Here is an 18,714-nt window from a genome sequence, read left to right as displayed (position 1 = left end):
GTAATATGGGGAATCCTCTGCATATTTTACTGTCTCCCTGATACTTTGTGATGATTGTCTGCTGCATCCCGGAGGCCTCCGTACTCCCTCTGTGCGGTCCCGGAGGCCTCCGTACTCCCTCTGTGCGGTCCCGGAGGCCTCCGTACTCCCTCTGTGCGGTCCCGGAGGCCTCCGTACTCCCTCTGTGCGGTCCCGGAGGCCTCCGTACTCCCTCTGTGCGGTCCCGGAGGCCTCCGTACTCCCTCTGTGCGGTCCCGGAGGCCTCCGTACTCCCTCTGTGCGGTCCCGGAGGCCTCCGTACTCCCTCTGTGCGGTCCCGGAGGCCTCCGTACTCCCTCTGTGCGGTCCCGGAGGCCTCCGTACTCCCTCTGTGCGGTCCCGGAGGCCTCCGTACTCCCTCTGTGCGGTCCCGGAGGCCTCCGTACTCCCTCTGTGCGGTCCCGGAGGCCTCCGTACTCCCTCTGTGCGGTCCCGGAGGCCTCCGTACTCCCTCTGTGCGGTCCCGGAGGCCTCCGTACTCCCTCTGTGCGGTCCCGGAGGCCTCCGTACTCCCTCTGTGCGGTCCCGGAGGCCTCCGTACTCCCTCTGTGCGGTCCCGGAGGCCTCCGTACTCCCTCTGTGCGGTCCCGGAGGTCACTTAGTCCAGCATCAATGGGGTTAAAACGTCTTCTTTTCCTAATGACTTTATGGTCACGATAGGGATGACCTTTGTGCTTTATTTCTACAGATCGCATCGGGACAGAGGATGATGGGAGTGAGCTGCATCTCCGCACAGCAGTCTCTCCTGGAGTAGTGAGGAGGGTAAGTGCCACCCTGTAGTAGGGGGAAACCATCCTTGTAACTTAGTCCTTCTATCCCTGTGACTCTGTAGTCAGAGGAGCCACACTTGTATATTAGTTGTTCTATGTGTTTCCCAGTAGTGGGAGGCGCCATATTTAACACCTTAATCATTCGCCCATTTTTTTTTTCACTTTTGGTTTCTCCTCCCCACTTTCAAAAAATGATAACTCTGCATTAAACCAAACTCTTGACCCGTTTTGATATTAACATATTTGGTCTGTTGACCTTCATGCTGGAAGGTCCTGCCACGGCACGACCAATGTTTCACCCTACACAGGTATATCCCCCACCGCCATTCGTTCCTGGAACCAATAGGTGTGGTGAAAGCAATTTTTTAGTTTTTCTTTTACTCTCTGTGGCATTAGTTGGATGAAGCTTCGTCTAGCAATTGTTAACCATGATACTAGAATAATATGGGAAGTGAGGACTGAATAGAAAGGGGACAATTTGTATTTAAGAAAGAGAGAGCCAACGCTGGGTCCAGGGACACAAACTGACGCTTTTCAGAATTGATGAGGTTGAAACCCGCATTCCAAAAGGAGTGTATAGCTGGGCGCGATGACCACATGTAGAGGTACGTATCTCTCACACCGTAACCCCTCGAACACAACTCGGGTACAGCTTCATCCTAGCAAGCCTCGCCAGCGTCAGGTACCTTCCCAGAAATATCTTCTGCTAGGGTTCCTAATGGGCAATCCCATGTGATACTTAGTCCAAGCGAGGACCCGGTTCCACTCCTCCAGACTGAATTGCTGCTTAAAGTTCAGTTCCCACATTGACATGTATGGGGACTTATTTTTAGAGTCCGGAGAAAAGGAGTCATAAAATGTGGATATGCCTTTAGCGGTGCCCGTGGGAAGTAAGAAGAAGGTGAAAGCCGCCTTGGGAAACGCAGACTTCTGCACATCTAGGGAGTGCAGTGCATTTTAATCTCAAATGGGCAAAACATAACTTACTAGGTAATTGGAAAACTTGGCTCAATGTGGGAAAATCCATTGTGGCATTGTCCCTATAGAGGTCTCCAATTTTTTTAAAACCTGAGGACTCCAGTACCCCAAAATCAAGGTCCATTGGGGTCGAAGAGCGGAAGTTCAGGGGTAGTCACGAGATCGGAACCAACACGGATGACGTGGAGGCCAAATGCTTCCAGGTAGAAATCGATACTTGTAGCTTGGGAGGGCATGCGATGGCAAGGCGGAGGCCCAGTCCTGAGAAGGGAAATCAAGGGGTCACCTAATGCCACAACCTCTATGGAGACCCATTTTTTGTGCGACGAGGCAACCCACCACTGTTGTGTTTGATATAATATTGCAGCAGCAAAATATCTTTTGGTGTCGGGAGCCCTCATACCTCACAACCCGTATGGTTTTGCTAGGGTAGAGAACTTGATATTGGAGTGGGCTCCTCCCCAGATGACTTTATTAATGATCGATTGGACTTTAGTAAGAAAGGTTGCTAGAATGGGGATCGCTACTGTTCTAAAAATGTTAAGATTCGTGGGAGATTCATCATTTGACTGCAACTGTTCTACCAGCCCAAGATATAAAAGGTTTACGGAAGTTGTTTAGGATTTCCAGGATATAGTTAAGAAGTGGTGATTAATTTGTTTGCAAAAGTACAAGAGCTAGAACATGTTAAGTTGATGCCTAAGTAGGGTATGGAGAATTCATTCCAAGCATATGGAAATGTGTCTGTCATGTTTTGCTTGGTCTTTGTATCTATTCCAAGATTTAGCAGCTGTGATTTTGTGGTGTTCACTTTATAGTATGAAAGTTTACTGAACTGGGCTAGAGTAGATTGGGCCTGAGCAAGAGAGTTGATGGGGTTGATTGCCAGAATGACATCATCTGCGTAAAGGCCTATCCTGTGTTCTTGAGAAAGCTTTTATTTCCCTGAATGTTTCTGTTACATCTGATCAGCTCTGCTAACGGTTCCTTCAGAAGAGCGAATAAGGGCGAGAGGGGGCAACCCATTCTAGTTCCGTTGGAAATGACAAATGTGGGGGATATGCAACCTGAAGAAAAGACTCTTGCAGAAGGTGAAGCATACATAGAAAGAAAGAATGGCCAATTTGATGGGCCCCGAAAAGCCACATTTCTCGAGGGTGGTCTCTAAGTATCCCCAATGTATTCGGTCAAAAGTTTTCTCTGCATCCAACGCCAGGAACAAAGCGGGAATCTCGTCTCTCTCAGCTATCCTAACTAAATCCAGGAACCTGCCGTTGGGAGCTTGCCTCTATGGGTAAATCCCACCTGGTCTGACGAAACCAGAGTAGAGAGAACGGAGAATAGTCATTTACTCAGTAGATTCGCGTAGACTTTGACGTCTGTATTCAACAGAGAGATGCGATGGAAATTGGCTGGAGTGGTATTCTCCTTTCCAAGTTTAGGTCTAGTGACGATTAATGCCTCCAGCATCTCTGCAGGGAAAGAACCATTGCCCACCGTCCCATTGAACACCAACGCTAGATAGGGGGGTGAACAGGGAAGCGTATCTCCTATAATAGCCTTTGGAGAAGCCGTCCGGGCCCGCGGATTTGTGGAGTTTCAGCATTTTAATAGTGTCTAGGATTTCAAGAGAAGTAATTCGCGTTGAAAGAGCGGCTACCTGATCGGAGGATAGACAGAGAAGGTTAACGGTTTGCAAGAAGCTGAGGATCTCTTCCTCTCGGGGGTGTTGTATATTTGTATCATTCTTTAGGTTGTAAAGTGAAGAATAATCTGTTGCAAATGCGTTAACAATTTTTGGGGAATGTATGATTTTTTTTTTTTCTGGTCATCTAAGTTTAGGAGGAGTTCTCTGACACATCTCTTTGGTATGTCCACTGGGAATAGTATTAGTAGAAGGATAAGAGAAATATGAAATTTGTGTATAAATTGATGGTGTTAAAAATAAGCAGGGAAGTTTCCAATGATTAGGTCTCCAAGTCTCCGTCTGTTCAGAGGAGAGGCAAGTCAAAAAGAGGCTTCAGCTCTGCTCGGAGGGGGATTACCACTGATTTCAGCTTTGCGCAGATGGGTGCAGCTGAAGCATGCAGAGTTTTGCTCAAATCTTGTCTGTTTCTATCCGTAGATGGATGTTTGGCTACGTGGGTGAATTGGTGGAGGAGTGGAGGTGATAGGCTTTATGCAGCTATTCTGTGAACTGATGTAGGACTTAAAATCACTTTCACGCCTTCTCTGCCCTCCCCTTTTCTCTTGCCTGTCTGGTTCTGGGACAAAGTCAGTCTTCTGACCTCCTCAGTTCACCTCCTTTCCCAGCAAAACTCGTCCCCAGGGGGAGTGACGGCAGACTCTGCAGCAGGGCAAGTCCCTATGGGGCTCTCACGATCACTTGCGCGGGGACGGACCACAAACATAGTTCCTGGTTTCGCAGGCCTTGCTAGGCCGCAAAGGCCCTGATGTCTCGGGTCGGCTAGGCCTGTCTCCCGGCCATATAGGCCGCCACTGCTGGAGGCTGGGGTGCCTCGGCGGTTGTCCTGTATAAGGCAGGGGCCTTTAGAACCGGTCAGCGGGTCCCCACTGTGGCATGAAGTCAGCATTCGGCGCAACGCGGCTAACAGTGCCTGGTAGGCCGGGAGGATCCCCGAATGCTCTGGGGGTGTCCTATGGAGTGCGATGTGGGACCAAGTAGGGATACCTGTGGGCCACCTTGCTACCGTGCGCCGCCGGTAAATGTGAGCGGATAGGGGAAGGGAGGTGCAGCTGGGCTCTACGGAGGGCTGTGGGCTCATACCTGTCTGACAAGGATGGTGTTCGCAGCTACTGTCTCCTCGATCTCCTCCATGAGCAGGCTTCTCGCACTGATGGCTGGGAATAGGCTCGTAACTCAAGGCCGCAAGAGAAAGGTTTTGGAAGGCCTAACCTGGCCACGGACTCGACCTGCTTCACTGCAAGGCCTCCAGCTGTTTGGCTTTAGAAAAGGATGTTGTGTTGTAACATATGTGTGCTCTGTAGCACACAGTGAGATGTCCTGAGTTGTTATAGTTTGGGATTTCAGGGATTTTTGCTGGCTGCTTGAGATAGCTTAGAGCAGTGCTCCCCAACTCCAGTTCTCAGGGACCGCCAACAGGTCATGTTTTCAGGATCTCCTCAGTATTGCACAGGTGATGTAATTATGTTCAGTGCCTCAGACATTGCCACAGGTGTTCTTACTATAGGATATCCTGAAAACATGACCTGTTGGTGGTCCCTGAGGACTGGAGTTGGGGACCCCTGGGTTAGAGGAGCACCAAGCTGCACGTCCTCTAGCCAGTAGGCCAAGCCACGCCCTCTAAAATATTTCACTTTTACTCTCTTTTTATTCCTCTTGGAGGACTCCTTGGCTGTGTTTGATGGAGGAAAAGGGAGAAGCGATTTTTAACTGGGGCTTTTATTTGGGGCTTCTATAGATGTCCCAACTACAGTGAAAAAGTGTGAAATAAAAAAAGACAATGTGAATGACCCCCAGAGGTCTTATATGATTTCATTGGGGACATAGATGTTAAAAGAAATATTACAGCATAAAATAAAAAAAGAAAAAATATATATACCGTATATACCGGCGTATAAGGCGACGGGGCGTATAAGACGACCCCCCAACTTTCACCTTATACGCCGGTAATACAGTGGAGAAAAAAAAAATCATTACTCACCTCCCCCGGCGTTCTGTCGCGCTCCGGCAGGCTGTCGCTCCCTCCTGGTCCCGGCAGAGCATTGCTTTCTGAATGCGGGGCTTGAAATCCCCGCCTCCAGAAAGCTAATACACACGCCGTCAGCCAGTTACAGCCATTCAATGGCATCATTGAATGGCTGTGATTGGCTAAAACACACGTGGCTTCAGCCAATCACGCTATTCAATGACATCATTGAATGGGTGTGATTGCTAACACACGTGCGCCTTCAGCCAATCACAGCCATTCAATGATGTCATTGAATGGCTGTAACTGGCTGACGGCGTGTGTATTAGCTTTCTGGAGGCGGGGATTTCAAGCCCCGCATTCAGAAAGCAATGCTCTGCCGGAGACCAGGAGGGAGCGACAACCTGCCGGAGCGCGACAGAACGCCGGGGGAGGTGAGTACTGATTTTTTATTTTTGACACTTTTTTTTTTTATTACCGGCGTATAAGACGACCCCCGACTTCAGAGCAGATTTTTCGGGGTTCAAAAGTCGTCTTGTACGCCGGTATATACGGTATATATATATATATTATATTAAAAAAGATGACCAGTACAAAAAACTAAGATCGCCATATCCGCTCTGTAATCCGAGACTATACAAACTGTATATCAAAATATCCGAAGCAAAATGAGGAACCCATTCCTGTACTTTATTTTAACATAAATATACTAATTTTAAAAATAAACAACTATAAATAAATATATCATTTTTTCCCTCTACCAAAACTAAAAAACGGGGAAAAAAAAGTCAGTGGCAAATAAATAAACAGCCCTATATATCACAGGAAAAGAAACGCAGCAAAAATAATTCTGGTAGCTGAAGAAAAAAATAGTGCAGTAAGTCCATCACATGGGTAAAATCCCTAAAAAGTATCTGGTTGTTTAGGACCAAAACACCCTGGTCCTTAAAGGGTTAATACAGCAGACTAGCTCCCTTTTGCGCTCCCCTCCCTCCCATCTTGCCTCCAGGTTTTCAACTGTGCTTATATCCAGAGGAGATGCACACAGCGGCCGGCAGCACCATTTTCAGCTGCCAAGGGGCCTGTTGCAAGTGTAACGTTTCTCTTTTGGTTAAAACCGTCCTGGAGACACCGGGAATTTGTAAAGTAGAAAGTGCAGTAACTACAGCTTCCAAAAACATATTGAAATTCTCCTTCACCCTCTCAAGACAGACCAATTACTCCTTGCTCGCAGATTCATTTGACAGACTCCATTATGTACACAATACTTGCATTCTTCCACATACATTCTGCCTCTTGTCATGACTTGTACTCCTTGTGATCCGTGACTCATTTTTGCTAAAGCTACATACAAACTATACCAATATGTGCAAGATGCAAGAAAAAGTAAACGCTGCACCCGCTACACAGCATTATGTAAGGTACAGACGAGGAGTAGATGGTGTTATATGGTACGGAGTGCAGACGCCGTTTCTACATACCACCAGGTACATTTTGTGTTTCTACTTTTCTTCTGAAGTACTTGATGTAGAGTTTTGGATTCCTTCCTTAGGGCATTGGTTTAAGGCCGCCTGCACACGGCAGGGCCGGAATCCAGCCTTGCGAGCAGCGTCGTCCGCGTGTGCCTGTTACTTTCATTTTTCATCTGTACTGCGGATGGTCTGCACGGCGAGCTGTCGGACATGCACAGTACAGGTTGTTTTTTTTTAACTCCTGATTTTCCTGCATCATCACCTAGTGATGATGCAGAATCTACGACCTTCCCATAATGTGATTGCAGAAGGGCCGCGGATCAGACTGCTTTCTTTGACTTCAATGGAAGCAGTGAGTGCGGAATCTGCACAAAAAATGGAGCATGCTGTTTGTAGACTGCTATTAAGTCTCCTCTCAGCCTTCTCTTCTGCAGGCTAAACATTCCCAGATCCTTTAACCCCTTCATGACATGACCTATTTTGGGCTCAAGGACGCAACAATTTTTGGTGGATTTTCTTCTCCGTTTATCAAAAGCCATAACTTTTTTATTTTTCCATCGACGCGGCCGCATAAGGGCTTGTTTTTTGCGTGGCGAACTGTAGTTTTTATCAGCATCATTCTTGGGTACATTAACTATATTGTAAAACTTATTTTTATTATGATAGCAGGGAGAGAAAATGCATCAATTCTGACATAGATTTAATTTTTTTTTTTTTTACAGCGTTAGTCATGCAGCATAAATGAGACATTCCATTTTTTCTGCGGACCGGTACGGTTACAACGACCCCAAAATTCTTACATTTTTTTAGGTTTTTCCACTTTTCTGCAATAAAAACACTTTTTTTTGGAAATCTTTTTTTTTCTAAATCGCTGCATTCAAAGTCCTGTAACTTTTTTATTTTTTGATGTACGGAGCTTTGTGAGGGCTTATTTTTTGCGAGACGAGCTGTAGTTTTTACGGGTACCATTTTGGAGTACATATGGCTTTTTTGATCACTTTTATTGCGTTTTTAGTGAGGCAAAATGCTAAAAATTAGCATTCTGCCTCAGTGTTTTAGCGTTTTTTTTTTTGCGTTTTTTATCCGTACACAGTCAAAAGCATGTGCAACTTATTGTACGCGTTGTTACGGATGCGACAATATCAAATATGTGGGGTTTTATTTTTTTTTACCTTTTTTTATGCTAATCTGAGAAAAAGCATGAAAAAATGGTTTTTTCCCTTTTTTTTTTTCATTTTTTTAATCTTTTTTTTTTTTTTTTACAACATTTGTGTCCCCCTGGGGGACTTTGACCACTGCCCTGATGATTGCTGTCATAAGGCATGGCAGAGCTACTGCTCTGCCATGCCTTATCGCTTATACAGCGATCTCAGGCACTGGTAACACAGGACGCCAGTGTATGGCATCCTGTTACCATGGCGACAGGCTGGGCTCTCGCTCCCTCTGTGAACTCTTTCCCTGCCGCAATCTACTTAGATCGCGGCAGGGAAGGGGTTAACAGCGGGGGGCGCATCTCCAATGCCCCCCCTCTGTTGCAGCGGGACGCCGGCTATGACTGACAGCCGGCTCCCGCTGCAGGATAGCGCGGGATCCTATGTGATGCCGCGCTATCCCCAGGACGTAAGTTTACGCCCTGTTGCGGGAAGTACCCCGGTGCCAGGACGTAAACTTACGCCCTGCAGCGGGAATGGGTTAGGACATTATTTGCAGACCGCTCACCATCTTGGTAACTCTTCTCTGAACTTGCTCCAGTTTATCAATGTCTTTTTTAAAGTGGGGTGCCCAGAACTGGACACAGTATTCCAGATGAGGTCTGACTAAGGAAGAGTAGAGGGGGTTCACCTCAGATGATCTAGACTCTATGCTTCTCTTAATGCTTCCCAGAATTGTGTTTGCCTTTTTGGCTGCTACATCACACTGTTGACTCATGTTCAGTCTATGATCTAGTTGTATACCCAAGTCTTTTTCACATGTGCTGCTGCTTAGCCCAGTTCTTCCCATTCTGTATGTGCCTTTTTCATTTTTCTTGCCCAGATATAGGACTTTGCATTTTTCCGTTTTAAATACCATTCTGTTAGTTGCCGCCCACTGTGCAAGCTTTTCTAGATCTTTTTAAATGCTCTCTCTCTCTTCCCTAGTGTTAGTTATCTCTCCTAGCTTTGTGCTGTTGGCAAATTTGTTCAGTTTCCCATCAGTTCCCTCCTCCAGATTATTTATAAAAATGTTCAACAACACTGGGCCTAGGACAGAGCCTTGTGGTACCCCAGTTGATACATTCTTCCACTTGGATGTGCCGCCATTTATGACCACTCTTTGAGTACGATCACTCAGCTAGTTGTGAATCCACCTAACAGCTGCCTTGTCAATCCCATATTTGGTAATTTTTTTCAATAAGGATGGTATGAGATACTTTGTCAAATGCTTTACTAAACGCAAGATATACTATATCCACCGCATTTCCCTGATCAACCCAGTCGGTGATTCTGTCATAGAAGGAAATTAGATTCATCTGGCATGACTCGTTTGTTACAAACTCATGCTGGCTCTGGTTAATTACTCCATTTTTATCAAAGTACTTGCATACATGCTGTTTAATAATTTGTTCACAGGCCTGTAGTTTCCTGGTTCCACCTTCTTCCCTTTTTTGAAGATAGGGACAACATTTGCCCTTTTCCAATCTTCTGGGGCTTCTCTTGTTCTCCAGGAATTTTCGAAGATTATGGCGAGTGGCTCAGCAATTACCTCCGTTGCGTCCTTTAGTATCCCAGGATGTAATTCACCTGGACCTTGAGACTTGAATTCATTTAAGTTAGCTTAGTGTTCCCTCACCATCTCTCTGCTTATAGATGGCCTGCATTCTTTTATTTCCCCAATAGCACAGGGAAGATCACTTGATGTTCCATCTACTTTCTGAGAAAAAACAGATACAAAATAGGATTTTAAAAGTTCGTCCTTCTCAACATCATTCTTAACCAATTCACCATTTTCATCCTGTAAACATCCAATAGCATCTTTGACTTTTCTTTTGCTTTTGACATACCCCCAAAATCCTTTTTATTGCTTTTGGCCTCTGTTGAAAGCCTCAAGCCATTATTAGCTTTTCTGACACTTGCCATACAGTTTCCGCAGACCGTATTATATTCTTCTTTAGATATACCCCCCCTTTCCATTTGATAAACCTATTTTTCTTCGTTTTTAACATGTGTGCCTCCTCCATCTGTTCAGATATGTTATGTTTACATTTTCAGGTGGCAGCTTCACTTGACCAAAATTTTAGTGAAAGCTCTTGATTGTTTTTTGTCATTTTCCCTGAAAGTCGTGTCTGTCTGATCTTAGGCAGTGATGCCTCCGTCTGTCAGATCTCGGGCAATGTTATCTCGGTCCGTACTTGCAGTAACCCAGGGATGTGAAATCTTACCAACAACCTGCAGACTACAGAACTGTGGACAGGAGGAGCAGCTGCTGCTTCAGTGTCTGGAGAAGGATAGATTTGGGCATCCCCCTTGCCTGTGCCCCTTTGTAGATGATCAGCAGTTGCCAGGATATTATGGCATTATTCTTACTATTTTCACTTTTCTTCTGCAGAGGACTTCTGAAAGATTCCTGTGCTGATATCATCATTAAAGCTGGAGGAAATCTGGAAGGACGCACGCGTTCCTCTCATTCCTAGAGATCACAGAGCAGGTAATACACATTCAGGATGTGCGCCTGGGACCTTATTTCCTGTGGAGGGAGGGGGCCAGGACAATGTGGAGGGCCGGGAGGAGCAAGACAGTTGCAGAGATTAGGTAGGTAGGGAAGGATCTGTGGAGATAAATGTGGGTGGACAGGACTGAGGAAGCTTTGGGAAGGGGGCTCCTTACAGGTCAGTGTGGACTGAAAGGGGCAAGAAGGCTTTAGGGTTAGGGCACAGCTAATGATGGGAAAGCCAGGGCTCTGTAGAGGTAAAGTCATGGGCACAGCTTACATTGGTGGGGCTCTGCGGAGGTAAGGAGTTGGGGGCACAGCTTACACTGGAGGGCTCTGTAGGTAAGGCATGAGGACACAGCATACATTGGAAAGGCTCTGTGGAAGTAAGAAGAGGGGGCACAAATTACATTAGGGGGCTCTGTAGAGTTAATATCGTGGGCACAAATTACATTGGAGGGCTCTGGAGTTAAGGCGTGGGGGCACAGCGTACATTGAAAAGGCTCTGTGGAAGTAAGGAGAGGGGGCACAAATTACGTTAGGGGGCTCTGTAGAGGTAATATCATGGGCACAGCTTACATTGGGGGCTCTGTGGAGGTAAGGAGTTGGGAGGCTCTGTAGAGGTGAGGACTGGGGACACCTCACATTATTTGAGCTCAGCAGCTGCTATTTTCTCTTCCTTAGCTGAGAACATGGAGTTGACCGTCCACTCGCTTCTCATGCACGCTCTCGTCGCCCTCTTTGGGATGGGCTCCTGGGTGTCTGTAAACTCCTTGTGGGTAGAGCTTCCTGTTATTGTGAAGGAGCTTCCAGAAGGTGAGCAGAAAGTAGTCCTCCATTGTATGGACCACAATGTAGGTGATGTTGGTGGGGAGATCATCTCTGAGTGTCCGGATTCCAAGGGAGTCAGCCTTACAGATCCACTATATTGTTATGGCAATAGAAAAGAGCACGGTCCCCCATGTTTCAGCTTCCCTTGTCGCTGTAACATGGCTGGTACTGGATAATTGGGGGTTACCTTGGTCATGGCTGATTTTCCAGGCCTTAGAAACTTTCAGTCGCTGCACAACTAATATAAGAAGGCTGCAGTACTGGCTGTGGCCACTAGATGGTGACACATCTTTACTGGTCACGGATGGGAGGTGTAGTATGTACAGTATTCCATAAGAATTATCCACATTACATCATGGTGAGTACAGCGCCTCCAATACAGAATGGAGGAAATGTTGTTCCCCCTGCCTGCTGTCACCCTCCAGCCTTTTTCTGACTATTCCAGCACTGACCTGCTGGTTTTCATGATATTGCATTAGTTCTTCAGAAGCTGCACACCTAAGTCTATGTCTTATACTCCAGTCACATCCAGAGCTGCAGTAGTGACAATTCTACTGTAACATGTCTAATACTCTAGTCACATCCAGAGCTGCAGTAACATCATGCTTTAAGCTCCAGTCACATTCAGAGCTGCAGTCACAGTTCACCTGACTTCTTTTTATCAGGGTGAAGTGCATTGTAGGAGGGTTGGGAAGTCTGTAAGCTGGATGCTCCATTGATCTGTAAAGCAGAGTTGCTGCCGCACTCAGTAATGTATGTGACCCCTCATTATCATTGTTTAGTTATTAGCGTTCGGTAAAACCACTGTAATGGCTGAAGATCCTGAGCCAATGTCTGAGCTGCGCCCGTTGTGGCTTCGTCAATGTTGGGGCTGTCTGGGGTCCTCGAGGTACAGACAGTTGTCTCTCCCTATGCATGGATTCTAACACTGCTTTTTTTCCTGCAGGATGGAACCTCCCTGCATACCTGACCATGATCATTGCCTTTGGGAACATTGGCCCCCTGGCTGTCACTCTCAGTCACCGCTTCTGTCCTGGTTGTATCTCAGAACCGTGGCTGATTCGCTCCATCCATGCAATTAGCCTACTGTCTTCGGGCTTCCTGGCCCTGTTCTGGGACCGGCGTGCTATGGTGGCCGGCGAGGAGCACTCTGTGCCTTTCCTGCTGCTCGCGTATCTGCTGGCTCTGGGCTGCTGCACCTCCAATGTCACCTTCCTGCCCTTCATGTACAGCTTCCCGCAGGAGTACATACGCAGCTTTTTCATTGGCCAGGGGCTCAGCGCCCTCTTCCCCTGCATGCTGGCTCTGGGTCAGGGTGTGGGGCGACTGGAGTGCAGAAATAACACATTTAATAATGGCACTGTACCCCATTACATGCAGGAGAACTTTTCTGCCTTTTCCTACTTTTGGGGCGTCTTTTCCCTGCTTGTAATCTCCGCTCTCTCATTCGCCATCCTGATATTCTGGAGTACAAGAACCAAGAAGCAGCTGGAGCAGGAAATCGGGGCATCGAGTGCTCAAAACGGTGGTAACAGCTCCGAGGACTCGTACCCCCTGAGGACACCAGAGCAGGAGAAGTATGAGGACGTAGCCATCGTTATGGGGCAAACGTTCTGGACCTCCAGGAACATCTACCTGTTGGTCCTGCTGGGACTGTCCAATGCTCTGACCAATGGTGTCCTCCCCTCCGTACAGACGTACAGCTGCCTGCCCTATGGAGCAGACGCCTATCACCTATCTGTAGTCCTCAGCAACATTGCCAATCCGGCTGCTTGTTTCATCGCCATGTGTGTTCTGTGCAGGTGAGATGTTACTGTTAATATAAGGTGTGTGGATCTTATGTGTGATCACAACGTAACAGTGGTGTCAGTAACGGGGTAGGGCTGTGACAACCTCTCAGACATGATATAGAGGCCAGTTGTCCTCAGTAGTAGATGAATAGCAGTTACTGTAGGGTAAGGTGTCATGTCTGTTCGGATCCTTCTCCCTGAATTCTATCTGTCTTAAAGGGGTTGTCCCGCGCCGAAACGGGTTTTTTTTTTTTCAACCCCCCCCCCCCCCCGTTCGGCGCGAGACAACCCCGATGCAGGGGTTAAAAAAGAACACCGGACAGCGCTTACCTGAATCCCCGCGCTCCGGTGACTTCTTACTTACCCGGTGAAGATGGCCGCCGGTATCTTCTCCCTCCGTGGACCGCAGGGCTTCTGTGCGGTCCATTGCCGATTCCAGCCTCCTGATTGGCTGGAATCGGCACGTGACGGGGCGGAGCTACACGGAGCCCCATTGAGAAGATAAGAAGACCCGGACTGCGCAAGCGCGTCTAATTTGGCCATTAGACGGCGAAAATTAGACGGCAACCATGGAGACGAGGACGCCAGCAACGGAGCAGGTAAGTGAAAAACTTTTTATGACTTCTGTATGGCTCATAATTAATGCACAATGTACATTACAAAGTGCATTAATATGGCCATACAGAAGTGTATAGACCCACTTGCTGCCGCGGGACAACCCCTTTAAGCCTTTCTTACAGGCATTTTTTACAGCGTTTGACAGGCTTCTTTAAGGCCCGCTAAAAACTTTCAGTGGCGCTTCTCAGATGAGCGGTTTAGCTCAGCGTTTATAACGCATGCTAAAACGAATACTGTATGTTCAATGTTCGGGCGTTAAGTACGTTTTTGACGCCCTGCATCGCCCACTGAAATGAATGGGGTGCATTAAAAATGCTGTAAAACGCTGTGTACTGCGTTTTGCAGCGTTTTTAACGTTGCTCACTAAGCTACCGGGAAGGAAGGGGGGGGGAATTACATCAGCAGTTTGCTTTCCTGCGTTGTTACGGCACAAAATATGCAGTAAAAACAGGCAAACACTCACAAAAGTGCTGTTTTCAACGCTGTAAATTGTTGTGTTGAAAAATGCAGTGTTTTTACAAACGCTTGTGTGAGAGTGGCCTTATGCATAGCACACGTACAGGAGAGGAGATCCTGCTCCCCTTTCTCGATCTCTCCCATACCCTGCACATACAGAGAAGAGGAGATCCTGCTTCTCTATCTTTCCTATACGCTGCACACACAGAGGAGGTCCTACTCCTCTATCTCTTCTATATGCTGCACACACAGAGGAGGTCCTACTCCTCTATCTCTCCTATACGCTGCACACACAGAGGAGGTCCTACTCCTCTATCTCTTCTATACGCTGCACACACAGAGGAGGTCCTACTCCTCTATCTCTCCTATACGCTGCACACACAGAGGAGGTCCTACTCCTCTATCTCTTCTATATGCTGCACACACAGAGGAGGTCCTACTCCTCTATCTCTCCTATACGCTGCACACACAGAGGAGGTCCTACTCCTCTATCTCTTCTATATGCTGCACACACAGAGGAGGTCCTACTCCTCTATCTCTTCTATACGCTGCACACACAGAGGAGGTCCTATTCCTCTATCTCTTCTATACGCTGCACACACAGAGGAGGTCCTATTCCTCTATCTCTTCTATACGCTGCACACACAGAGGAGGTCCTACTCCTCTATCTCTTCTATACGCTGCACACACAGAGGAGGTCCTACTCCTCTATCTCTTCTATACGCTGCACACACAGAGGAGGTCCTACTCCTCTATCTCTTCTATACGCTGCACACACAGAGGAGGTCCTACTCCTCTATCTCTTCTATACGCTGCACACACAGAGGAGGTCCTACTCCTCTATCTCTTCTATATGCTGCACACACAGAGGAGGTCCTACTCCTCTATCTCTTCTATACGCTGCACACACAGAGGAGGTCCTACTCCTCTATCTCTTCTATACGCTGCACACACAGAGGAGGTCCTACTCCTCTATCTCTTCTATATGCTGCACACACAGAGGAGGTCCTACTCCTCTATCTCTTCTATACGCTGCACACACAGAGGAGGTCCTACTCCTCTATCTCTTCTATACGCTGCACACACAGAGGAGGTCCTACTCCTCTATCTCTTCTATATGCTGCACACACAGAGGAGGTCCTACTCCTCTATCTCTTCTATATGCTGCACACACAGAGGAGGTCCTACTCCTCTATCTCTTCTTTACGCTGCACACACAGAGGAGGTCCTACTCTATCTCTTCTATACGCTGCACACACAGAGGAGGTCCTACTCCTCTATCTCTTCTATACGCTGCACACACAGAGGAGGTCCTACTCCTCTATCTCTTCTATACGCTGCACACACAGATACAGTTTATCTCCCTGTATTGCTAAGTTGAAAGGCAACAAGTTTGGATACGGCTTTAAAGAAGGACAAGGGGGTTGATGCAATGCAATTTTATTAATGAGATGATAATTGAACAAATAAAATAGATGATAGTTAAACTAAGTTACATGAAATAGGTGATATTGCATACTTTTACAATATTTCTTAGGCAAAGGTTAAAATACTGATATCACCAAGGGATATACATGAACACATTTACATTACACATGAATATACTTACATTACATAACATCTGTTCAGCTGGATGAACACTGGCTCTAGACACAGTCTCATCACCTAGAAGCCTATAGTCATCATCTGTCCAATTTACAATCAACTGGAGAAGTGGCAGCCAAAGACAGAGAACCTTTGGGAACTACATGGTGGGGGAGTGTCCTCCTGCTAACAGGTCCATGGTTTTTAGCTATCTATCTTGTGCTCCATCTTATATACATGAAAAGATATACTTATATGTTCAGTTACTGATAAATTGAAACCTGCACACCCAGGGGGGTATTCACGAGGTGATTCACAGCCTTATATTGCCCTTGCAGTCCTTTATAAAACCCCTGGATGTAAGGCGTTTTCACAAGTAAACCGCCTTGCATCACTTCGAGGGTTCTCTTAAATTTCTGCTGCAGCTGTCACAGCTGCGGCAGGAGATCATGATGTTCCAGCTCTTCTCATAGAATCATAGAATGGTAGAGTTGGAAGGGACCTCCAGGGTCATTGGGTCCAACCGCCTGCTCAGTGCAGGATTCACTAAATCATCTCAGACAGATGTCTGTCCAGCCTTTGTTTGAACATTTTCCATTGAAGGAGAACTCTCCACCTCCCGTGGTAACCTGTTCCACTCATTGATCACCCTCACTGTCAGAATGGTTTTTCTAATATCTAATTTGTGTCTCCTCCCTTTTAGTTTCATCCAATTGCTTCCAGTCTTTCCTTGTGTAAATGAGAATAGGGCTGATCCCTCTGCACTGTGACAGCCCTTCAGATAGTTGTAGACCGGTATTAGTCTCCTCTCAGCCTTCTTTTTTGCAAGCTAAACACCCCTAGATCCTTTAACCGTTCCTCATAGGACATGATTTGCAGACCGCTCACTATCTTGGTAACTCTTCTCTGAACTTGCTCTAGTTTGTCGATGACTTTTTTTTAAAGTGGGGTGCCCAAAACTGGACCCAGTATTCCAGATGAGGTCTGACTAAGGAAGAGTAGATGGGGGCAATGACCTCACGTGATCTAGACTCTATGCTTCTCTTAATACATCCCAGAATTGTGTTTGGCTTTTTGGCTGCTGCCTCACATTATCTATCTCTCCCATACACAGCACACACAGAGGAGATCCTGCTCTTCTATCGCTCCCATATACAGCACACACAGAGGAGATCCTGCTCTTCTCTCTCTCCCATATACAGCACACACAGAGGAGATTCGGCTTTCCTTTATCTCTCCCATACACTGCACACTTACAGAAGCGGAGATCCTGCTTTTCTATTTCTTTCCCTCCTGAAGACACGAGAACCTCTTGCAAACCCCTCTTTCCCTCCCCTAGCCTTTATTTATTCGGTCCCGCTCCTCCAACACCCTTCTTTCCCAACATCTGCTGTTGGGGAAAGAGTCTGGACTTCACTGTATACATTAGAAATTGGTTGGTTCAGATAACATTCATGTAATATGTATGACCACCATATGAATTACATAGAGGAAGGAGCAGAGTTCCCATCCAGCACAGAGTATTTCAGAAGTGCACCGACCTCTTACTTTTTATTCTGTAAACCTGCAGGTTTCTTGTATATTTGCTGAGTTTCTTGTGTTTCACTGCCCCCCCCCCCCCCATGATTGAGAGATTAATGGCCGATGCATGAATTAAAGTGTGATTTATTAACAAAGACGCCTTATCCCCTGATCCTGAGCTAGCTCCCCATGTGACCCTGTTTTTATGCATTCCAGAGTAAACCTTGTGACCATCACATCCATCCTGTGCTCTCTGATGTCTATCCGCAGTTCTAAGTGATAGTTGCAGTGTATTAACCTGTGTGCGCCCGGAGTGTTTGACATTTCCCTTACATGTGTCTAGTGGTGTCATAACCCCCCAAGATGCTTGTCTAATTCATCACCTGCCACCAGTGATTATGGCATGTGACAGCGCACTCCTAGCCTCAATACTCTGTATGTTACAAGACGCTCTATATTATATGATAAAAGAATGGAAGAATGACCGGAGGAGTATACCGCTGCATGTGCCGATAGATTAAGGGCCTCGTCCTCCTCGCGTGGTGAGAATGATCTGTAAGGAGCCATCAGTAGTAATGGATTCACCTGTCCAATGTCATCATTCCTTCCAGGTCGTCTCTAGGCCTCGGGATAATCATGGCTGCAGGAGTCGTGTTTGGAGGGTATCTAATGGCCCTTGCTGCTCTCAGTCCTTGCCCTCCCTTGTTGGGGAGCACAGCGGGTGTCGTCTTGGTGGTAAGTATTGCTGTGGTGTTGTCCACTCCCTGATGGCCGTAGCTGCTCACCACTGATACATTTCATTTGTGCACACATTATCTTGTGCCCCCATAAAATCATCACTTCAATCATCCCTGAGCCCAGGAGCTTATGATCTAATCTTCCTATGTCACATAAAGTATCACTCCCATCATCTCAAACCCCAGGAGTTTACAATCTAATCTATCACATCTTGTGCCTAGTTTGCACTCTCCTGCTGTAACATGATGTTGTCTTTCTGCAGATTGTGTCTTGGTCCCTCTTCATGGGTCTTTTGTCGTACCTGAAGGTTGTGATTGGCAGCCTGCTCCATGAAGCTGGGCACAGTGCCCTCCTGTGGTGTGGTGCTGTAATCCAGGCGGGCTCACTCCTGGGTGCACTAGTGATGTTCCCCATGCTCAGTGTCTATCACCTGTTCCACAGCAGCCAAGACTGTGAAGACAACTGCCCCTTGTGAGAGTTTGTACTGTGCTCGCCCACCTTATACCCGCCTTATACCCCAGGATCTTTTTATAGAAGTAAAATCCAACTTTTCCACAAA

The 18,714-nt window shown here is 46.9% G+C and overlaps 1 protein-coding gene across 3 annotated transcripts in view; it reads left to right on the top strand.

Moving 5' to 3' along the window:
• SLC52A2 (solute carrier family 52 member 2) overlaps positions 1 to 18,714 on the top strand; it is a 26,127-nt gene extending 7,413 nt beyond the window's left edge. For 2 of the 3 annotated variants that reach the window (XM_066578138.1, XM_066578139.1), the window contains exons 2-7: positions 728 to 801; positions 10,516 to 10,614; positions 11,302 to 11,433; positions 12,395 to 13,250; positions 18,029 to 18,152; positions 18,418 to 18,714. In XM_066578138.1, coding sequence (XP_066434235.1) covers positions 11,310 to 11,433; positions 12,395 to 13,250; positions 18,029 to 18,152; positions 18,418 to 18,630 — 1,317 coding nt within the window. In that variant the 5' untranslated portion in view covers positions 728 to 801; positions 10,516 to 10,614; positions 11,302 to 11,309 and the 3' untranslated portion in view covers positions 18,631 to 18,714. Of the gene's footprint in view, positions 1 to 727; positions 802 to 6,807; positions 6,946 to 10,515; positions 10,615 to 11,301; positions 11,434 to 12,394; positions 13,251 to 18,028; positions 18,153 to 18,417 lie in introns of those variants that run through there. The other variant, XM_066578140.1, reaches the window with a different exon arrangement.

Source organism: Eleutherodactylus coqui, chromosome 9 (assembly GCF_035609145.1).
Source record: "Eleutherodactylus coqui strain aEleCoq1 chromosome 9, aEleCoq1.hap1, whole genome shotgun sequence".
Lineage (NCBI taxonomy): Eukaryota > Metazoa > Chordata > Amphibia > Anura > Eleutherodactylidae > Eleutherodactylus > Eleutherodactylus coqui.
This window is presented reverse-complemented; position numbering and strand designations above follow the sequence as displayed.